General features: G+C 41.6%; 1 protein-coding gene across 1 annotated transcript in view; it reads left to right on the top strand.

Annotated features, from left to right (window-relative positions):
* Window positions 1-2,102: 2,102 nt before the first annotated feature.
* LOC126108642 (zinc finger protein 729-like) overlaps window positions 2,103-19,663 on the top strand; it is an 81,162-nt gene continuing 63,601 nt past the window's right edge. Inside the window, exons 1-2 of the mRNA XM_049913951.1 lie at window positions 2,103-2,135; window positions 5,884-5,973. Coding sequence (XP_049769908.1) covers window positions 5,902-5,973 — 72 coding nt within the window. The 5' untranslated portion in view covers window positions 2,103-2,135; window positions 5,884-5,901. The remainder of the gene's footprint in view (window positions 2,136-5,883; window positions 5,974-19,663) is intronic.

The following is a 19,663-nucleotide window of genomic DNA, read 5'->3' as shown; positions in this document are numbered from 1 at the left end:
TCAATTTCTACCTAGGTGGATTTGAGATTCTTGTCTACTGTGACAAATACATCATCTCCGCCTCCCATTTGCCGATCCTTTCAATATATAATTAAATTTTCCTTATAAATCTTAGTGCTATCAATTTCAGGTTTCAACTAGCTTCTGTACCTATTATTGCATGAGCTCCACTACTCATCATTAGTGCTTCATAATCTGCTACTTTGTTGGGTATGCTTGGGCAGTTTACCAGTAGGATTTTAATATTCTCACCTGTTGGAGGCATTTGAGTGGCAAAAAAAAAAAAAAAAAAAAAAAAAAAAAAAAAAAAAAATGAATAAAAAAATTTAAAAAAATTGTGTGCATCCTGCGCACAGTTGTGGTATTTTGGTATTTTAATGAACTATCGTTAGAGGACCAAGAGAAGAAAGTAAATTTTGCATACTTGTGCCTTTGTTTTAAGTATGAGGACGAAGTAACTCTAAACGAATTATTAAATGTTTCACTGTCCATCCGCAGAAAGCTGATGTACTCATCGGATTCTGAGTATAGCATTTCCATTAAGTGGTTTTTGTCGTGTGTATATTTCTCTCTCATTTTAAACCATTCCATGGACCAGCGTCTTGTTTTCTTCTATAAACACAGTGCCATATCTGTGTTTGTAGCCACTCCCAATAGTGTTAAAATAGGGCATATACGGCACGAGAAACGCCTGCTTCAGAAGTAAGGTTAAATTGACAAGGTTTTTTGGTACATGTACGAGCTCTTTTGACACTTCTATGGCTATATAAGAACGAGTTTGACAGACAAGTTTGTCCTTTTACTGTCGCCTTAACAAGTTAGTGTAAGTTTCTTTGCCCATTCGATGGAAGTTGCTGTAATCTTCTTGTTCTAAGAGTAATATTTCCTTTGACAGATTATCATGTGTAAATCTCTCTCTCACTTTAAGGCATTTCCTGGGCAAACGTCGTGTTTTCTTATTCTTCTTTAAACACAGTACCGATGTCAATACGAGGACTGCTTTGTCTCCATTTGTGGCAATTCGCCCTACTCTCAAAATACTCATGAACACGAACAATGTCTGCTTCAAAGTGAGGTTAAATTGACAATCTTTGTTTTTACGTATAGGGGCTTCTTCAGTAAATCCGCGGCTACATAAGGGCGAATCTGACAAACAGGTTTGCTTGTTTACTGGTGCCTTAATCACAGTGTAGACTGTGTGACCTTGACGTAAAGCCGGGTTCACACAGGCAACAAAAGTATCGCCACTGCTAATGACGAACTGCAGTTAATTTGTAGTTGCATAATCGAATAACGTCATTCGATTGCTACCTCGCGGCTGGATTCAAACCTTTCTAGTGCGTATTCGTTCGCAGATATTGCTTTTGTTTGTGCGTTTGCTATTAATATGTCGAAAAAGTGTTCAACAGCGACAATTATGAGATTCTTGGAGGTGTATCAAGAACGAGAATGCCTTTGGATCACAAAAGCGAATCATACAAAGACAGAAATTTGAGAGATGCTGCATTAATTGAAATAGTATACAGTATGCGTGAATATGTGCCTGGAATTTATGTAGCTAAAACAAAATTAAAAATTCGAAACATTCGAAATGCTTACATGAATGAACATAAAAAAGTACTGAAATCACTTAAGAGTGGTGCGTCTACAGACGGTATTTATAAACCCAGCCTTGCTTGGTTTGAAGCTGCATACCGGTTCTTAAAACACGTAGTCGAGACAAGAGAGACGAGAAACAGTTTGATAAGTAATATTTTGCATTTATTATGTTTCCTAAAGATCTTATTTAGTAATACGTACAGCCATTTAATCAGCTGAGACAGATGACTCTATTTTGCAAACTGCACAATTACGAAGAATTTGTGGCGTCCTGTGTGAACGGTAGCTCACAACGCCACTCCAGAATGACTTGTGGCGATACTTTCGTTGCGCGTGTGAACCCGGCTTAACAGCCACACGCGTACTAGTCGCGAAATGCTCCCCACATGAGGACAGGTATATCTTTGCCTTCTGGCAGATCAATAGCGTTAGTTTGTTCTTCCGCATTTATTATCTTAGAGCACAAGACAACAGCGTCTTGCGAAGTTGCTGTGAATTTTTTGGTTTTCCGGAAAGTGGTAAATTACGTTCTTCAGGTAATAGACAAGTGTCTAAAGATTAGAGACATGTACGAAGGAAAGACAACAATTTATTTTAGAACTAATTCAATACCTGAAGCAGTTCGCGAATGTCTTGTCATGGTGTAATGACTTCGTAACCCAATTGTATTTGTTTATTACGGTTGTTGGCACATTAGAACATAACTTTATTTGGTATTTAATTTTCTCTGACAAGATCACTTTTGTGGCTTTGGATGGTGTTATGAATTACATACATAACTGTTTATTACAGCTAAACAATTGCGTTACTTTCATCGAGTATGCGATTTTTCGTATTGGGTAAGGGAGTGGAATACTTAATAAAAAAGCCTTTTTCGTCTACTGTTGACAGTCATGATAAAGGCACGTTTTCACGTATGTGTAGTGTCGTATCAAATGCTTGCTATTTTCGCACTGTATGATAAAATCGCTATGTGTGTCTGGAACAGTTTCTCTGTGCTGTGATCCACGTGAAAGTCAGTGTTAAATATTTGGTGACAGGCGGAAAGGGCCACTGTAAAGTTTCCCCATTGAAAATATTAGAATGGTTATGTTGACGTGCACACCGCATGTAAATATAATAATGTTTGTGAAGGGACAACCAGAAACAAAAGAGAATTTTTCTGTGATCTGATGTATACCTCTTTCAGATTACAAAGTGAGCAGTTTGTCATTTCTTTTGACACAGGGGCCCATAGTTATTACTAATCATTTGAGAGATTCGTTACATTGGGATGAAAGAAAGTGCTGTGTAATCCATTCATTCTGTTGGTTTTCAGTGTGTGTTTATTATTCGTCTAGTTCGTTCAGTGAATCTTTTAAGAATTCAAAGTGCAGCATAGAGTGGTATGATTATAATTACAGTCGGGTCATGTCTGTACATAGTTGGCGTATTGTTGCAGTTGGTGGCGCGCGCTTGTGGGTGTTCATGTGATGATTTATGTGTGGCATTCGGTGATGTGAATTTGTATAACAATTATGTGGATTTGCTGGAAGAACGTATTACAGTCGCCAGTGAGTTGATCTATTGTTTCGGGGGATTATGCGCTCATGTTGTTTGGTATGGACTGACATGTGTTAGTGTTTTCTTGTTTTTTGTTGGCATGGATATGACAGAAGAAATGTAAGTTATGCTATGCGGTTCCACAGGGTAACGATATGACAGTAATAAGGTTTATGCAGCGGTTCGGTGTGATTGCCTACAATGTGGGGTGTGGTGTGTAACGAGAATATGAAGTTAACTAAGAGTCCTGTATCCTTGGATCAGTGACCTGTGTATGTGACTCTGACGCCACAACAATATTTTGAGATCTATTCAACGGAGGACCTTGTTTTAGGTATCAGGAAGATTGTTTTAGTAAAGTATTATATTGGTTAGCGTTCATCTTTCCATTTTTTTATGTGTGAATGGTATTAGTTTTTGTTTGTTCTATTTCCTTGTGGGTGTTGTGATTAGGACTAATATTCGGTGGGTTGGTTGGTTAAGGGGGGGGGGGGGGGAGGGTTGAGAGGTTGTAGTTATTTGGAGGTTTTTGTTCCGTTTTTGTTAATTGTGTGTTGGGGGCATGAGGGGGCATCTTGTTGTATTCGTTGGTGGCTGTGGTTTGTGAATAATGTTTTGTTTTTATTTGCTTTTTAATGCCTTATATATGGTTTGTTTGTTTTGGTGTAGGCCTATAGTTCTTGTTTCTATTGTAATTGGCCAAGTAATCAGGGCGTTTAGGATTTTCAATTTGTCTGTGGGGTTTTGGGAAATACGGAAGCGTCCGATCCCGCCCGTCTGCTTTGACCCATGACGTCACAAATATGGCGGAAACAAAAACAAACACACAAACTTTCCACAAGAAGCCTAATGACACTAACGGGACAAGCGCGGGAAATAATAAACAAATTTAGACGCCTTGCGTAGCTACAACGTGTAAGTGAAGACAGCCATGCATGAATACCCACCCACCTCCCCAGGGGTCGTAACCCCCGCAACCCATAGAAGAAAGATGCTTCAGTAGCTGATTAGTGTTTCTTGTCTTTTTTAAAAAAAAATCTCACGGGATAGAACGAAGAGATCAGAAAGATAAATATAATAAACTAAAACAGAAATTGGAGGAAACATAATTAAAATAAGTAATAAGCGTTTTTAAATTTAAAAAAATCTCACGAGATAGATCGAACAGATCAGAAAAGTAAATAAAATAAGATAAAACAGAACTGGAGACAGCCACACTCAAACCAAACTCCGCGCCGTCATGACGTCACACGACAACACCCTTACGTCACGGGTCAAAGCCGACGCGTAGGATCGGACGCTTCTGTCGACCCGGGTTTTGATATCATTGGCTTTGTTTGAGCTATGTAGGTGAAGGGCATTAGTGATACAACGTTTTGGAGTTGTGCATTTTAGTTTCCTGATACTGGAGGCTTCATTTTGAACTCTGTAGTTCAACATAAGTGTATGTTTCGTGTGATTTTTGTGTTTGTAATGTTACGTTGTACGTTGAGAATTTTTTGTTTTTCACGTAGGATGTGATATTTACTTTGTGATGTTGTTTTTCGTGTCCTCGTAAATTTAGTGCCTACTTCCTACAGTTGTGCCGTTAGTTTCATTTTATTGCTAGAATGAAATTTTCTGGTGACGTTTTTATTTTTATTCACATTTGTAGGCAATGACATTATGGTCACCATATTGTATACGGTGGAACTAGGGGACGTCCTCACCTTGATGACGTCATGGGTCGAGCCAGGTGGGTGGAATCAGATGTTTCCGTAATGCACACTTACATTGTATTGTACATCAGGATAGACTCAGAATCATTCCGCTAACTTTGATGTAACAGATAACTACGAGCTCCAATTTAACCTTCCTTTCTTCATCTGCAAAATTTGGTCAACTAGTGTACAATATGGTTTTACTTAGTAAATTCATTGTACTATATTAGTTTCTTTTCTTGATCATAATGCCAAATGTAGAGTTCATCCAGATAAATCTCTCTCCCATAGTTCACAAAATAGTGCGATGTACCTTAAGCCAGTGCCCCATAGTGCATTATACCTTAAGCCGGTGCTCTAAAGGAACTGTAGCAATCAATGTAGATTTATAATACAATATTGCAGTGCCTGTATTGTTAAGAATGACGGCACAATGGCTGTAGTTGCCGCAGCACTTATTCCTGCAGACATGCATGCATGTCCGAAGGAACATTGCGTCATTTCTCTTAACAGCACAGAAACTGAAATATATTTATTCACCAATACTGGGCAGTGACATCAAATTAAAAGTCCTCTCCTGTGTGGGAATTATGTAATGTGTGTATGAATACAGGTTGTGGCACAGGAACAATGACGTACATAAGTTTGGGTATGGCTGTGAGTTGTGGATGGATAGCCAAAGTGGTTAAGGTGACCACTTTTGGAAAGCAGGAAATCCAGATTCAAATTTTGGTGCAGCACAGATTTTCATTGTCATCATTCCCTTAAACAGCTGATGGTTGTTGGTATTCGCAACTGTGAAAATATTTCAGTATTCATTTATTTGCATTGTACATGATTTTGAGATTGTGTTCTGACTATCTGTAAAAAATTAGGTCATGTTGTTGGATGCTTGTTTCTTAGCCAGGGTCATAAGTATTTCTTGTATAGTTTGTTGTTTGCTGCGGTCCATAAGAGACAGAAAATATTGGCTTTGAGCTATACCTCATAGTGACAATGGAAATTGAGTACAGCGGTTTTTATCTGATTGTCTGTTTTTCAGGCGTGTACAGTGGCAGCCATGGATGACATGAATACTATCTGGATAAAACAAGAGATAACAGATGAGGTACCTTCTGAGCTGGACCCTATGGTGAGTGGCTTCCTTGTATTTCCTGCTACTGTTTCATTAATTTCTGTGTGCAGTATGGTGTGTGAGTAAACATAATTCATATTTTGTTGCTGTGTGAGTGAGTAATTCAGTCTCAATTTTCTAAAATTGAAGTGTATGTTCATGTTAAATATTACATGTTACAACACTACTTTATGTCATCGCTGGTGTGGAAGTTCTCATACAATGGAGGTAGTGCACCAACTAATTCTTTGATGGTATATTTGGCTTAGTGAGTTTATTCTGATCTGATATATCTCTTTTTAAATGTCAACTTTATTGACCTACATAATACTAAAGTTCATTTTCTCATGAATATTAGCAATGTCACTAAATATAAAAATGAAAAACATCACATCTTTTTACACTGTGTGCACCACGAATTTAGATTTCTATGTATTTGATTTAAAATAATTATTTCAGAAATGAGTGTGAAGACACACTTATTGTGTTCATCAGTCTGAGAAATATGTTTCATAATAATATTTACATTCTGCATTGGCTTCGAATATGCAAACGAGGCTTCAGTAAGGACTGACAGCAATTAAATTCACTTTCAGAGGGATATCATTAAGTGACATCAATTAATAGTTATGCAATTTGATATATGTATGCAGCTTTACTGTATGGTTAAAAGATAATGGCATCTTCTTGGTAAAATAGTCCCCCATTCGGTTCTGCGGGGGGGGACTACTCGAGAGGACGTAGTTATCAGGAGAAAGGAAATTGGCATTCTACGGATCGGAGTGTGGAATGTCAGATCCCTTAATCAGGCAGGTAGGTTAGAAAATTTGCAATGGGAAATGGATAGGTTAAAGTTAGATATAGTGGGAATTAGTGAAGTTTGATGGTAGGAGGAACAAGACTTTTGGTCAGGTGAATACAGGGTTCTAAATACAAATTCAACTAGGGGTAATGCAGGAGGAGGTTTAATAATGAATTTAAAAAATGGGAGTGCAGGTAAGCTGCTACAAATAGCATAGTGAACGCATTATTGTGCCCAAGATAGACACAAAGCCCACGCCTACTACAGTAGTACACATTTATATGCCAACTAGCTCTGCAGATGGTGAAGAAATTGATGAAATGTATGATGAGATAAAAGAAATTATCCAGATAGTGAAGGGAGATGAAAATTTAATAGTCATGGGTGACTGGAATTCGATAGTAGGGAAAGGAAGAGAAGGAAACGTAGTAGGTGAATATGGATTGGGGTTAAGAAATGAAAGAGGAAGCTGCCTGGTAGAATTTTGCACAGATCATAACTTCATCATTGCTAACACTTGGTTCAAGGTTCATAACAGGAGGTTGTACACATGGAAGAGGCCTGGAGATGCTTGAAGGTTTCAGATAGATTACATATTGGTAAGGCAGAGATTTAGGAACCAGATTTTAAATAGTAAGACATTTCCAGGGGCAGCTGTGGACTCAGACCACAATCTATTGGTTATGAACTGTAGATTAAAACTGAAGAAACTGCAAAAAGGTGGGAATTTAAGGAGATGGGACTTGGATAAACTGAAAGAACCAGAGGTTGTACAGAGTTTCAGGGAGAGCATAAGGGAACAATTGACAGGAATGGGGGAAAGAAATACAGTAGAAGAAGAATGAGTAGCTTTGAGGGATGAAGTAGTGAAGGCAGCAGAGGATCAAGTAGGTAAAAAGACGAGGGCTAGTAGAAATCCTTGGGTAACAGAAGAAATACTGAATTTAATTGATGAAAGGAGAAAATATAAAAATGCAGTAAATGAAGCAGGCAAAAGGAATACAAACGTCTCACAAATGAGATTGACACGAAGTGCAAAATGGCTAAGCAGGGATGGCTAGAAGACAAATGTAAGGATGTAGAGGCTTATCTCACTAGGGGTAAGATAGTGCCTACAGGAAAATTTGAGAGTTTTGGAGAAAAGAGAACCACTTGTATGAATATCAAGAGCTCAGATGGAAACCCAGTTCTAAGCAAAGAAGGGAAAGCAGAAAGGTGGGAGGAGTATATAGAGGGTCTATACAAGGGCAATGTACTTGAAGGCAATATTATGGAAATGGAAGAGGATGTAGATGAAGATGAAATCTGAGATATTATACTGAAAGACCTAAGTCGAAACAAGGCCCCGGGAGTAGACAACATTCCGTTAGAACTACTGGCAACCTTGGGAGAGCCAGTCCTGACAAAACTCTACCATCTGGTGAGCAAGATGTATGAGACAGGTGAAATACCCTCAGACTTCAAGAAGAATATAATAATGCCAATCCCAAAGAAAGCAGGTGTTGACAGATGTGAAAATTACCGAACGATCAGTTTAATAAGCCACAGCTGCAAAATACTAACATGAATTCTTTACAGACGAATGGAAAAACTAGTAGAAGCCGACCTCGGGGAAGATCAGTTTGGATTCCGTAGAAATACTGGAACACGTGAGGCAATACTGACCTTACGACTTATCTTAGAAGAAAGATTAAGGAAAGGCAAACCTACGTTTCTAGCATTTGTAGACTTAGAGAAAGCTTTTGACAATGTTGACTGGAATACTCTCTTTCAAATTCTGAAGGTGGCAGGGGTAAAATACAGGGAGCGAAAGGCTATTTTCAATTTGTACAGAAACCGGATGGAGTGGAGGGACATGAGAGGGAAGTGGTGGTTAGGAAGGGAGTGAGACAGGGTTGTAGCCTCTCCCCGATCTTATTCAATCTGCATATTGAGCAAGCAGTAAAGGAAAGAAAAGAAAAATTCAGAGTAGGTATTAAAATCCATGGAGAAGAAATAAAAACTTTGAGGTTTGCCGATGACATTGTAATTCGCTCAGAGACAGCAAAGGACTTGGAAGAACAGTTGAATGGAATGGACAGTGTCTTGAAAGGAGGATATAAGATGAACATCAACAAAAGCAAAACGAGGATAATAGAATGTAGTTGAATTAAGTCGGGTGATGAAGGGGAATTAGATTGGGAAATGAGACACTTAAAGTAGTAAAGGAGTTTTGCTGTTTGGGGAGCAAAATAACTGATGATTGTTGAAGTACAGTAAAATGTAGACTCGCATGACAAGGAAAGCGTTTCTGAAGAAGAAAAATTTGTTAACATGGAGTATAGATTTAAGTGTCAGGAAATCGTTTCTGAAGGTATTTGTATGGAGTGTAGCTATGTATGGAAATGAAACATGGATGATAAATAGTTTGGACAAGAAGAGAATAGAAGCTTTTGAAATGTGGTGCTACAGAAGAATGCTGAAGATTAGATGGGTAGATTACATAACTAATGAGGGGGTAGATCACATAACTAATGAGGAGGTATTGAATAGAATTGGGGAGAAGAGGAGTTTGTGGCACAACTTGACTACAAGAAGGGATTGGTTGGTTGGACATGTTATGAGGCATCAAGGGATCACCAATTTAGTATTGGAGGACAGCGTGCGGGGTAAGAATCGTAGAGGGAGACCAATCGATGAATACACTAAGCAGATTCAGAAGGATGTAGGTTGCAGTAGTTACTGGAAGATGATGAAGCTTGCACAGGATAGAGTAGCAGGGAGAGCTGCATCAAACCAGTCTCAGGACTGAAGACAACAACAACAACAACAACAATAATATTTACATTCTGCATTGGCTTTGAAAATGTAAACGAAACTTCAGTAAGGACTGAGAGCAATTAAGTTCACTTTCAGAGGGATATCATTAAGTGACAGCAATTAATAGTTATGCAATTTGATATATGTAGAATGAATCACTATGCTAGCAGCGCAGTTGTGACATAGCCATAGGGTTGCCCTTTGACTGTTAGCATGTTTCTTTGCTACCACCCTGTAAATTCACTTTCCATTGTCATTAATAATGTTCGTAAAACTGCAAGTATGATACAGAAAACCAGAGCAGTTGTTGGTGTAAATTAAAGGGCTACAGAGTTAAGCACTGTGAAGGTTCACACAGTGCAACCAATTGGAGGCTGGTCAGCAATTGCTGGATAGACCAACTCACAGGGTGCCATTAGTCATTCTTACAGTGCTTCGTACAAGGACGGACGGGACTGACACAACTATGCAACAGTTGACTTTTGAACTACCTGCAGGTCCCAAATCTGTTTCCTCCAGCATCTGTCAAAATCCTAAACTAGCTCTGAGAAAATTAGGGAAGTAACTATATATAATCAAATTTACTGAAAACAGTAATAGGTTGAGTAGAACCTGCTGCTATCAGGCTTTGGCATTAACTCTTGATGTAATGAAAGTTGGCTCATCCTTAGGGTAGCTTAAGGTATAGGTTAATGTAAGGTAATTTTTTTATTTTGAGCTAGCAAAGCCAACAAATGGGATATTGTAAGGGTTACTATTATTATTGTTGTGACATTTATTTTAGACCAGTTGGGTTTATTGATGGGCAGCTTTGGCAAGTTCCATATTTGGCATTACTGCCAGAACGAGCCCTGTTACAATCTGGTAGCTTAAACTTACAATCTTTGCAAATTAATTGAAAATTCCAACTTTTTAGAATAGATGAGAACTAGTTTGAACTTCAACTCTGAAACTATTGCGAAGCCCCATGAAATCTTCTCACACTTCATTTGCCACTTTAGTTGGTAGACTGAATATTTTCGTTGACTTCTGATATTTATTTGGGTATGAATTCATTGAAAGCCACCTTTGTTGCCAAATTGAATAAAACGTAATATTTTTGGTTGGTTTATATTTCATTTGCTAAACACATGGTGTCATCATTCTCTCCACAGTTCTACTTTGACATTGTTCCCATGGCTTTGGTCAGTGTCCATTTGAAGTCGTAATGGCTGAATGAATATTTGCCAGTTCCCATCTTAAAAGATAAATTAATAATGATGTCAAAGACTGTTGTATTTCCATCTGCCGTGAGGTTTCCATTCAAAAATTTTTTGGCCACCAGTCTGGTGTTCTCAGGAAATGCAGATAGCACTTTAATGATTCTGTTTCCATGCTGTCACTGTTTCATTTACCATTCTAGCTCTTAACTTCACCATTAGTTTTTCCCACAATTCTTGACATTCTGTTACTTCTCTTTAAATAATAGATTTCTCCAGCTGTCACACTTCTCTTTAGATCAATATTTAAAATCCTTAGTTCTGTTAATAGGACAGATACAGCCATTATACTACTCTCTCCTTTATTGTTGTTGTTGGAAATATTCTTGTCTCACAAAAAAAATTCATATGCATTATTACTTTTTTTCCTTTGTTGTATTCAGTGTTACGCAATCCACTCTTATCGGCACATGACCCCTAGATATTTAAAGCATTCTACCTGCCTCGTAAATGCTATATCATTGATGTGTTTGTAAAAACTATCACTGTTCAGTGTGACATACTGAGTTTCTGTGAGGCTCGCCTACAATCCCCGTTTGTCATATTCCTGATACAGTTAAGAGCCAAAGAAACTGGTACACCTGCCTTACATCATGTAGGGACCACGTGAGCATGCAGAAGTGCTGCAGCATGATGTGGCATGGTCTCGACTTATGTCTGCAGTAGTGCTGGAGGGAATTGACACCATGAATTCTTGAGGGCTGTCCATAAATCTGTAAGAGTACGAGGGGGTGGAGATCTCTTCTGAACAGCACATTGCAAGACATCCCAGATATGCTCAATAATGTTCATGTCAGGGGATTTGCTGTGGCCAGCAGAAGTGTTTAAACTCAGAAGAGTGTTTTTGGAGCCTTTCCGTAGCAATTCTGGCTGTGTGGGGTGTTGCATTTTCCAGCTGGAATTGCTAAAGTTCCTCGGAATGCACAATGGATACGAATGGATGCAGGTAGTCAGACAGAAAGCTTATGTACATGTTACCTGTCAGTTGAATCGAGACATATCGGGTGGGTTCCATGTCACTCCAACTGCACAAGCATTACAGAGCCTCCACCAGCTTGCTGTGCTGAAATGCAATAATTATATTATTTATAAGTTATTAATATTTATATTTGTTGTTCATAAAATTCGTAACAATTGTAGCAGAGACATAAATTACACATATAGCACAGTGTTTAAAAGTCCCTGATACAAGCAGTGAAAACAAGCAGACATGGCAGCATGATTACCCCAGTCTATGACAACTCCAATTTGTGTAGGCTTTTTTCCTTCATTTTTTACTATAGTTCAGTGTTAGAGCATGTGTAAAGTTGGTGTTCTGACTAGTCAGGCTGCAGCAGCAGTTGTAGCAAGAAGTTCATAAAGTGCTTTATTATTTTATGAGGCACATTAGGTTGCAGGACACTTACACATTAGGTTCTGACCACATCCTTTGTCACAAAATGAAAGAGAAACACCATTAATTCACACTAGCAAGCACACCTCATGCAAACATAATTACCAACCCTGGCAGCTTGGACCAGAGCTGCTTGGGGGTCCTGTGTGTGTGAAATGTGCTTGATTGTGTGACTGAATAATGTTTTTCTCTTCCTTCTTCTGATGAGGGATGTTGCCGAAAGCTAATGTGTAAATGTCTTTTAATTGTGCCTGTCTGCAACTTAATGTGTTATCCGTACAGTAAGTAGTAATCTGTCTTTTCCTTGTGTTGTTGACATTCCAACCTGGAGTTTCCCTAGTTTTATTATCGAACAATTTAGATTTAAATTGGTTATTGTCAGCTCATAAACTAACCATGAATATCCATGAAAAGGAAAGGATGGTGGTTCATATATAAATACTTGGGTTGAGTAGCATAGTGTTAATGTGACGAATTCTTTAAAATAAACTGCAGACCCGAGCTAATGGTCTCGTCTTCAGTTGGGTAAGGTCTTGTGTCTAGTTGTGCATCCAGAACACTGTTGTGGCTTCAGACTGTGTTAATGAGGCCTGGTATTTTTTGGTGATCACAAGTTGAACAATTAGAAGTACTCTGGGACTTTAAATTCAGTTGGAACTTGGGACTTTCAAGTCACTGGCAAGGATTGATTCTTTGTAGTCATGTAAACTTTTAGTATTTAACTGTTTATAAGGAGCTGTGAACTTTTAGTGAGTTTGCTGCATATTAATTGTATGATGAACTTGTTCTACATCAATGATGATCTTCATCATGATAATGAACTATAGATTTCACTGTGAATGCTAATGAAATTTCACACTTTCTCAAGCTGTTAAGAACCAGCTGCTAGTTCTTTGTGAATTAGTGTGTGGCTTTGTGCATTTATTCCAACTTACTACTATATGTAAATTATCCACTTGCACTGTAAGTATACCTCATTGAGCTACTTTGAATGTTATACAGTTGATTTATTAACTTTGATGTGAAACCACCATTCACATGTATTTGTGTGCTTACAAAAATAAAGTTCTAGTTAAAATTCTAAACTGCTCATTGTAGACAACATCAACAGCCTACATGATTGTTTTAACATATTTACCCTTCATTTTAATTAATTATTTCTTATTTTGTCACTATTGTCGGTACCAGTAAGAGGGCTTCTGGATTAATTATGAGCTATAATTTGAGCTTAAAGGCTACCATGGATAAACTACCCCTGCTGACTCATTGAGCATGTACTGAAACATCATGTCGTGCATTGCCCTCTGCAAGCTGCTTGTTCTGTAAGAGTTTAATTGATGCATGTAGGGGCCAATGTTTTGTAAAGTTATAGTCTGTCACTGGTCTGTACTAGGAACCATATCGTAAGCTTAACCTTTAACCAAATCAGCAAAGGCTATGTGTAGCTCCTTCTTAGGCTATAAATTTCTCCACTAGTCATAGTAAAATAGAGATTATCTGTACTGTCTAAACTCACTCAGGTCTTCCCAAATATGATGGCCAACATTCTTCAGTAACCCCCTGTGGGCCCGGGGGCTAGAATAGGCCCTAGGTATTACTGCCTGTCGTGATTAAAATGAGTCTCACACCTTTTGGCCTTTATGTGATGGTCCCCTGTAGGGTTTGACCTCCATTTTTCAAAATTTTCTTGAAGAGTGAGCCAATTGGGGAAGGGCGCCTTACATGGTGCATTGTGTCCGTCATGCACTGAGATCTTTAGCCCACTTTCTCGTTGTGGCATTGCAGTCCCACTCATCTGCCATCTCTTGAGCGAGGACACCTTCCTGGGTGCATTTTCCTTTGCCCATTGTGCAGTGTCGTTTTCTGTGCCAATGAGAACCATGGAATTCCTTGCATCTCGTATCCAGCATGGTAGCCGGTCTGTTGTGATGGGGCCACCATGTGCCCTGTTGGTTGTAGCCCCCTGACAACACAGTATCGCTCTACTGATGCCTGCGCCGTTAACTCCCCATGTATGCCATGGAGTAGATGCCCATCTCCCTGGGGCATCGGGACTCACGGCAATGGTCATCGTGCCAGGTGGCCCTTGCTGATGCTGAGTGGCGCCCATAGGAAGGGCCCCTGGTCGAAGTGGGTGGCATCAGGGTGGCTGACACGCCATGAAGCATAGTATGTCATCTCCTGCTGGTGGTCCGTCGCCAGCAGTCTCTAAGTGGGCAAAGTCTAACTTCAATGCTAAGAAATATGACCAAATTGTTCCCCTCCCTGTCCACACCACGGGTGGAACGCCAGGCTAAGGATGTCAGTGAAGCTTATTCACCTCAGTACCTCATACGTACAAGAGTTGATGGGGAATCTTTCATGTCCATGAAGCCTCAGTTTTTTGTGTAGCGTTTGGAGGACAAGTTGGGGGAGTGGAGGGCTTGTCCAACTGTGCTCTGGGTCAGTCTTGATAAAAACAGCATCCTCTGTCCAGTCACAGGCGTTACTCGCTTGTGACAAGTTAGGGTATGTTTCTGTTATCACGCCCCGTAAGAGCTTAAATATGGTCCAGGAAATTATATTCCACAGGTACAGACAACAAGCAGTCAGACAACAAGCTGTGCTCCAATTTAGAGTGGTGAGGTGTTCATTTTGTCTGGCGCCATTCGGCCATATGTCTTCCTATTGCACTTCCAGCGTCACATGTTGAGATTGTGGAGTCCATCACATCCTAATACTCCATGTGCCGCACCTCCCATCTGTGTCAACTGCCGAGAGCATCATTCACCTTGTTCGCCAGACCGCAGGATTTTACAGAAAGAGAGGAAAATCATGGAATATAAGACGCTGGACCAACTGACCTACACTGAGGCTAAGAGGAAATTTGAGTGCCTACATCCTGTGACTATGACCTCCTCTTACGCTGGCGCTACAAAAACAGTTGTTGCTCATCAGTTCCTCACATTCCTGTCGCCTCTCAGAACCAGGAGACTCCACCTGCCCCTTGATGGTGGGGGGCACTTCCTTCCCTGTTGCTCCCACACCCCCTATTTTGGGAGCAACACCGCCCCCAACCATCGAGGATATCAATCCCCACTTATGAGCCGGAGAAGCGTAAGTCTTCTTTGGCTCCTCTTGCTAGGAAGGGGTCCCTTGGGTCACTGCCTTCCCGGGTTTCTGCTAGTGGAAGAGATGACACCTGCCAGTGTCTGAAGAGCCCAAAAGCAGTTGGTCGTAGGGCTTCACACTCATCCTCAGTTCCGGAGACTGAATGAGTGAAGTCCTCCCAGCCAGGAAAACCCAAGAAGCAGTGAGAGAAATCCAACAAGAAGGTCCCTAAGAGCAAGGGAATTGCAGTGGCACCCACACCACCACTACCTACAAGCTCTGCTTCTGTGGATGAGGCCGCTGAGGACCTAGATCTCCGGCCAAATGCGTTACGTGTGGTAGGGTTCCCATGGGGGTGCATGTCCACCTCCGTCCCTTCGTTGCACCAACTGTATGGATGACCACACTGCTTCCTCTAGAGATTGCCCCATTTTCAAAGATGAATGGCTTACTCAGGAAACCAGAGTGAAGGAAAAGGTGTCTACATTTTTGCTCGTAAGGTATTCGCCAGTCGCAGGCCCACTGTGCCTCCAGCAGGTAAATATAGCACTGTCCTTGCATCTCCTTGGCCTTCTAAGGAGGCAGCCATGCAGATTTGTGATCTCACCTTTAGTGCCACGATCGTCAGATTGGCCAGTGCAAAGATTGCCCGTTCAACCTCCACACTATCACCTGCTCACTCTACAGCTCACCCTTCATTGGCACCTGCTCAATCACGAGCCCCAAAATCAGACACCCAGACTTACAAAAAAGAGCCTACTCGTGAAGATTTTTTACATACCCCAGTTTCACAACCGACGATTCCTCCCTCATCTCAGTGTCCTGTTTCCAAGAAGGCTCATAAGAAACGAAGTTCCTCTCCTTCTCCGCCATGGCATCTGGCGGCCGATCAACTGACCAATCGCTGGTGGCAGGAACTGCCCCCGAACAACCTATGGATCAGGATCTTCTGCCTTTGACTGAATGCCGTTCCACGCTGTTGGCCGCCGGCTCTCAGAAGTCGTTGAGTTGAGAGCAACCGTGGTAAGATTCTTACCTTTTCTGTCCACCCTATGTCAATTATCCACTGGAATATCTGCAGCATTAGAGCTTATCGGGATGAATTGTCAATCCTCTTACGATCATACTTGCCGGTCAACTTCTGTCTTCAGGAAACAAAACTGTGTCCCCACGATCGCTATGTTTTCCCTCATTTCCAATCGGTACGGTTTGATCTCCCGTCTGTTGATGGAGCTCCAGCACACGGGGGACTTATGATTCTTCTCCATGATACTGTCGATTATCACCCAGTCCCCTTAAACATTTCCTTCCAAGCTGTTGCAGTCCGTCTTTCCCTTTCTGGATATGTCTTCTCTCTTTGTACCGTGTACATTCCATCATCCACACCGATGGCAAGAGCACATCTCCTTCATCTCCTTGGTCAGCTCCCAACCCCCTATTTGCTGGTTGGGGACTTCAGTGCCCACCACCCGCTTTGGGGGTCTCTGCGTCCTTGTCCGCAAGGCTTTCTATTGATTGATCTCTTCCACCAAGCAGATCTTGTTTGCCTCAACACTGAGGAACCTACATTTTTGTCTGCCTCCATGACAAATTTCTCTCATTTGGATCTTTCAGTCGGTACGGTTCAGGTAGCTTGGCGCTTTGAATGGTTCACTCTTGCTGATACACACTCGAGTGACCATTTTCCATGTGTCCTTCGATTGCAGCTACAACTGCCATCTGTGACCTGAAACGCTAGAACTTTGCTCAAGCCACTTGGACACTTTTTTCGTCTCTAGCGACATTCAATGACAGTCGCTTTCCTAGCATCGATGATCAGGTCACTCATGTTTACCGAAGTTATTCTTACAGCTGCGGAACGTTCAATACCTCGCACCTCCGATTTGCCCCAGTCCCCCCAGTTCCTTGGTGGAATGAGGTGTGCCGTGACGCAGTACGCGAGCGGAGACATGCTCTTCGCATTTTCCGCCACCATCCTACTTTGGCCAACTGTATCTGCTATAAGCAGTTATGTGCGCGATGCCATCGCGTCATCTGCGATAGCAAGAAGGCAAGCTGGGAGTTATTTACTAGCTCTTTTAGCACTTTCCCTCCCTCCTCAGAAGTTTGGAGTTGAATTTAGTGGTTATCTGGTGCACCTAGTTTCTCCCCGATCACTGGGCTCACTGTCGTGCATGATACCTTAGTGGACCCAGTCGCAATTTCTAACTCGTTGGTCAACACTTTGCTGAGATTTCGAGCTCTTCAAATTACCCGCCAGCCTTTCTCCCAAAGAAAGGTGCAGTGGAAGTGCGGCCTGTTGCTTTCTCATCTCAAAATAGCGAAAGCTATAATACTGTTTTCTCCGTGTGGGATCTCCAACACGCACTCTCTTCTTCTCACTCTTCTGCCCCAGAACCAGATGGTGTCCACGTCCAAATGTTGCTGCATTTATCCTACCATAGTCTGCTTTACCTCCTTCACCTTTATAATCAAATTTGGACTGACAGTACTTTTCCCAGAAGATGGCGGGAAGCTATCGCTGTTCCTGTACTGAAACCTGGAAAGGACAATCATCTCCCCTCTAGCTATCGCCCCATTTCTCTCATGCGTAGTAGTTTATGTAAGGTTTTGGAGTGTATGGTGAATTGTCATTTAGCCTGGTGGCTGAAGTCCCGAAGCCTTTTAACACCCGCCCAATGCGGTTTCCGAAAGCATCGTTCTGCAGTTGACCATATTGTTGCTCACTCCACTTATATCATCAACAATTTTCTCAGGAAATGCCGAGTGGTAGCAATATTTTTTGATCTGGAGAGAGCGTACGATACCTATTGGAGGACAGGCATCCTCCGCAGACTGTTCTCTTGGGGTTTTCGCTGTTGGCTACCCCTGTTTGTTTGTGAATTTATGACAGAGTGCACATTTAAAGTGCGGGTGAGCACTACTCACTCCTTTACTTTCTCCCAAGAAAATGGGGTGCCCTATGGCTCCATGCTAAGTGTTGTACTGTTTGCCATCATCATAAATCCAATTATAGATTGTCTCCTTCCCGATGTATTGGGCTCCCTCTTTGTGTACAATTTTGCGATCTACTACAGCTCTCAACGGACCAGCCTTCTTGAACGATGTTTTCAAGGATGTCTCAATCGTCTCCACTATTGGAGCATCAAAATTGGCTACCCCCAGGAAGACCGTTTGTGTAAATTTTTGGCTTCACACGGAATTTCTTCTGCTTTCCTTACATCTAGGCCCTGTCGACCTTCCATTTGCAGACGTCACTAAATTCTTGAGACTTGGGTTTGACAAAAAACGGTACCTGTCCTCACACGTTTTCTATCTTTTGGCTTGCTATCTGCGATCCGTCAACACTGTGTTCTGAGGGGTCCGTCCTGGGGAGTGGACTGAGTGGTCTTTCTCCACCTATGTTGCGCCTTAGTGCACTCAAAATTGTACTATGGAAGCATAGTTAACTCCTCTGCTCGGCTGTCTGTTCTTCGGCATCTCGACTCTGTCCACCACCGTGGATTGCATTTAGCATCTGGAGCTTTTTAAACCATCGCTGTGGAAAGCCTTTATGCTGAGACTGCTGAACCTCTGCTGTCCAATTGGCGAGCTGTCCTTCTGAGTCGTTATGCTAGCCGTCTGTCTTCCATGCCTGCTAATCCGGCCCATGACCTTTTTTTCGATGCCTCTGTGGATTTGGGGTATGCAAGACGCCCTTCCTCTCTACTACCAACAGGATTCCACTTCCGTCAACTGCCAAGATCTCTTTCCTTCCACGTTCCTACAACTTTCTTGACAACTGGGCGTACAGCACTGCCTTGGCTCCGCCTCCGGACCTGCCTGCTCCGTGACCTTTGTCAGCTTCTCAAGGATGGTACCCCTTCTCTCGTTTTATCGTTGGGCATTTGCTGCTCTATGCGCACGAATGAAGGATGCCGTATTTATTTACACTGCCGGCCCAAAAACATAATTTGGTGTTGGGAGTTCCTATATTGTTGGCGACACCCCTAATAGATTTTGGCTTCCCGACCAATGTTCAGTTTTTACTGCGGAGCTTTACGCTGTTCTCCAGGCTGTCCAATACATCTGTCTCCATCAGCGGATACAGTATATTATACGCTCATATTTGCTCAGCTCTCTCCTCAGTGTCCAAGCTCTTTACCCTGTCCGCCCTCTGGTCCACCGGATTCAGGACTGCCTACACTTGCTCCACGGGGGCGTCTCTGTGGTATTACTCTGGATTCCAGGACATGTTGGTATCTGTGAAAACGAGGTGGCCAATATAGCGGCCGAGGCTGCAGTCTGTCTTCCTCATCCTGCTGTTTGCACGGTTCCCTTCGCCGATATACAGTGTGTTTTCTGTCGTTATGTTGCTCTCTTTTA

Source organism: Schistocerca cancellata, chromosome 11 (genome assembly GCF_023864275.1).
Source record: "Schistocerca cancellata isolate TAMUIC-IGC-003103 chromosome 11, iqSchCanc2.1, whole genome shotgun sequence".
Classification (NCBI taxonomy): Eukaryota; Metazoa; Arthropoda; class Insecta; order Orthoptera; family Acrididae; genus Schistocerca; species Schistocerca cancellata.
This window is presented reverse-complemented; position numbering and strand designations above follow the sequence as displayed.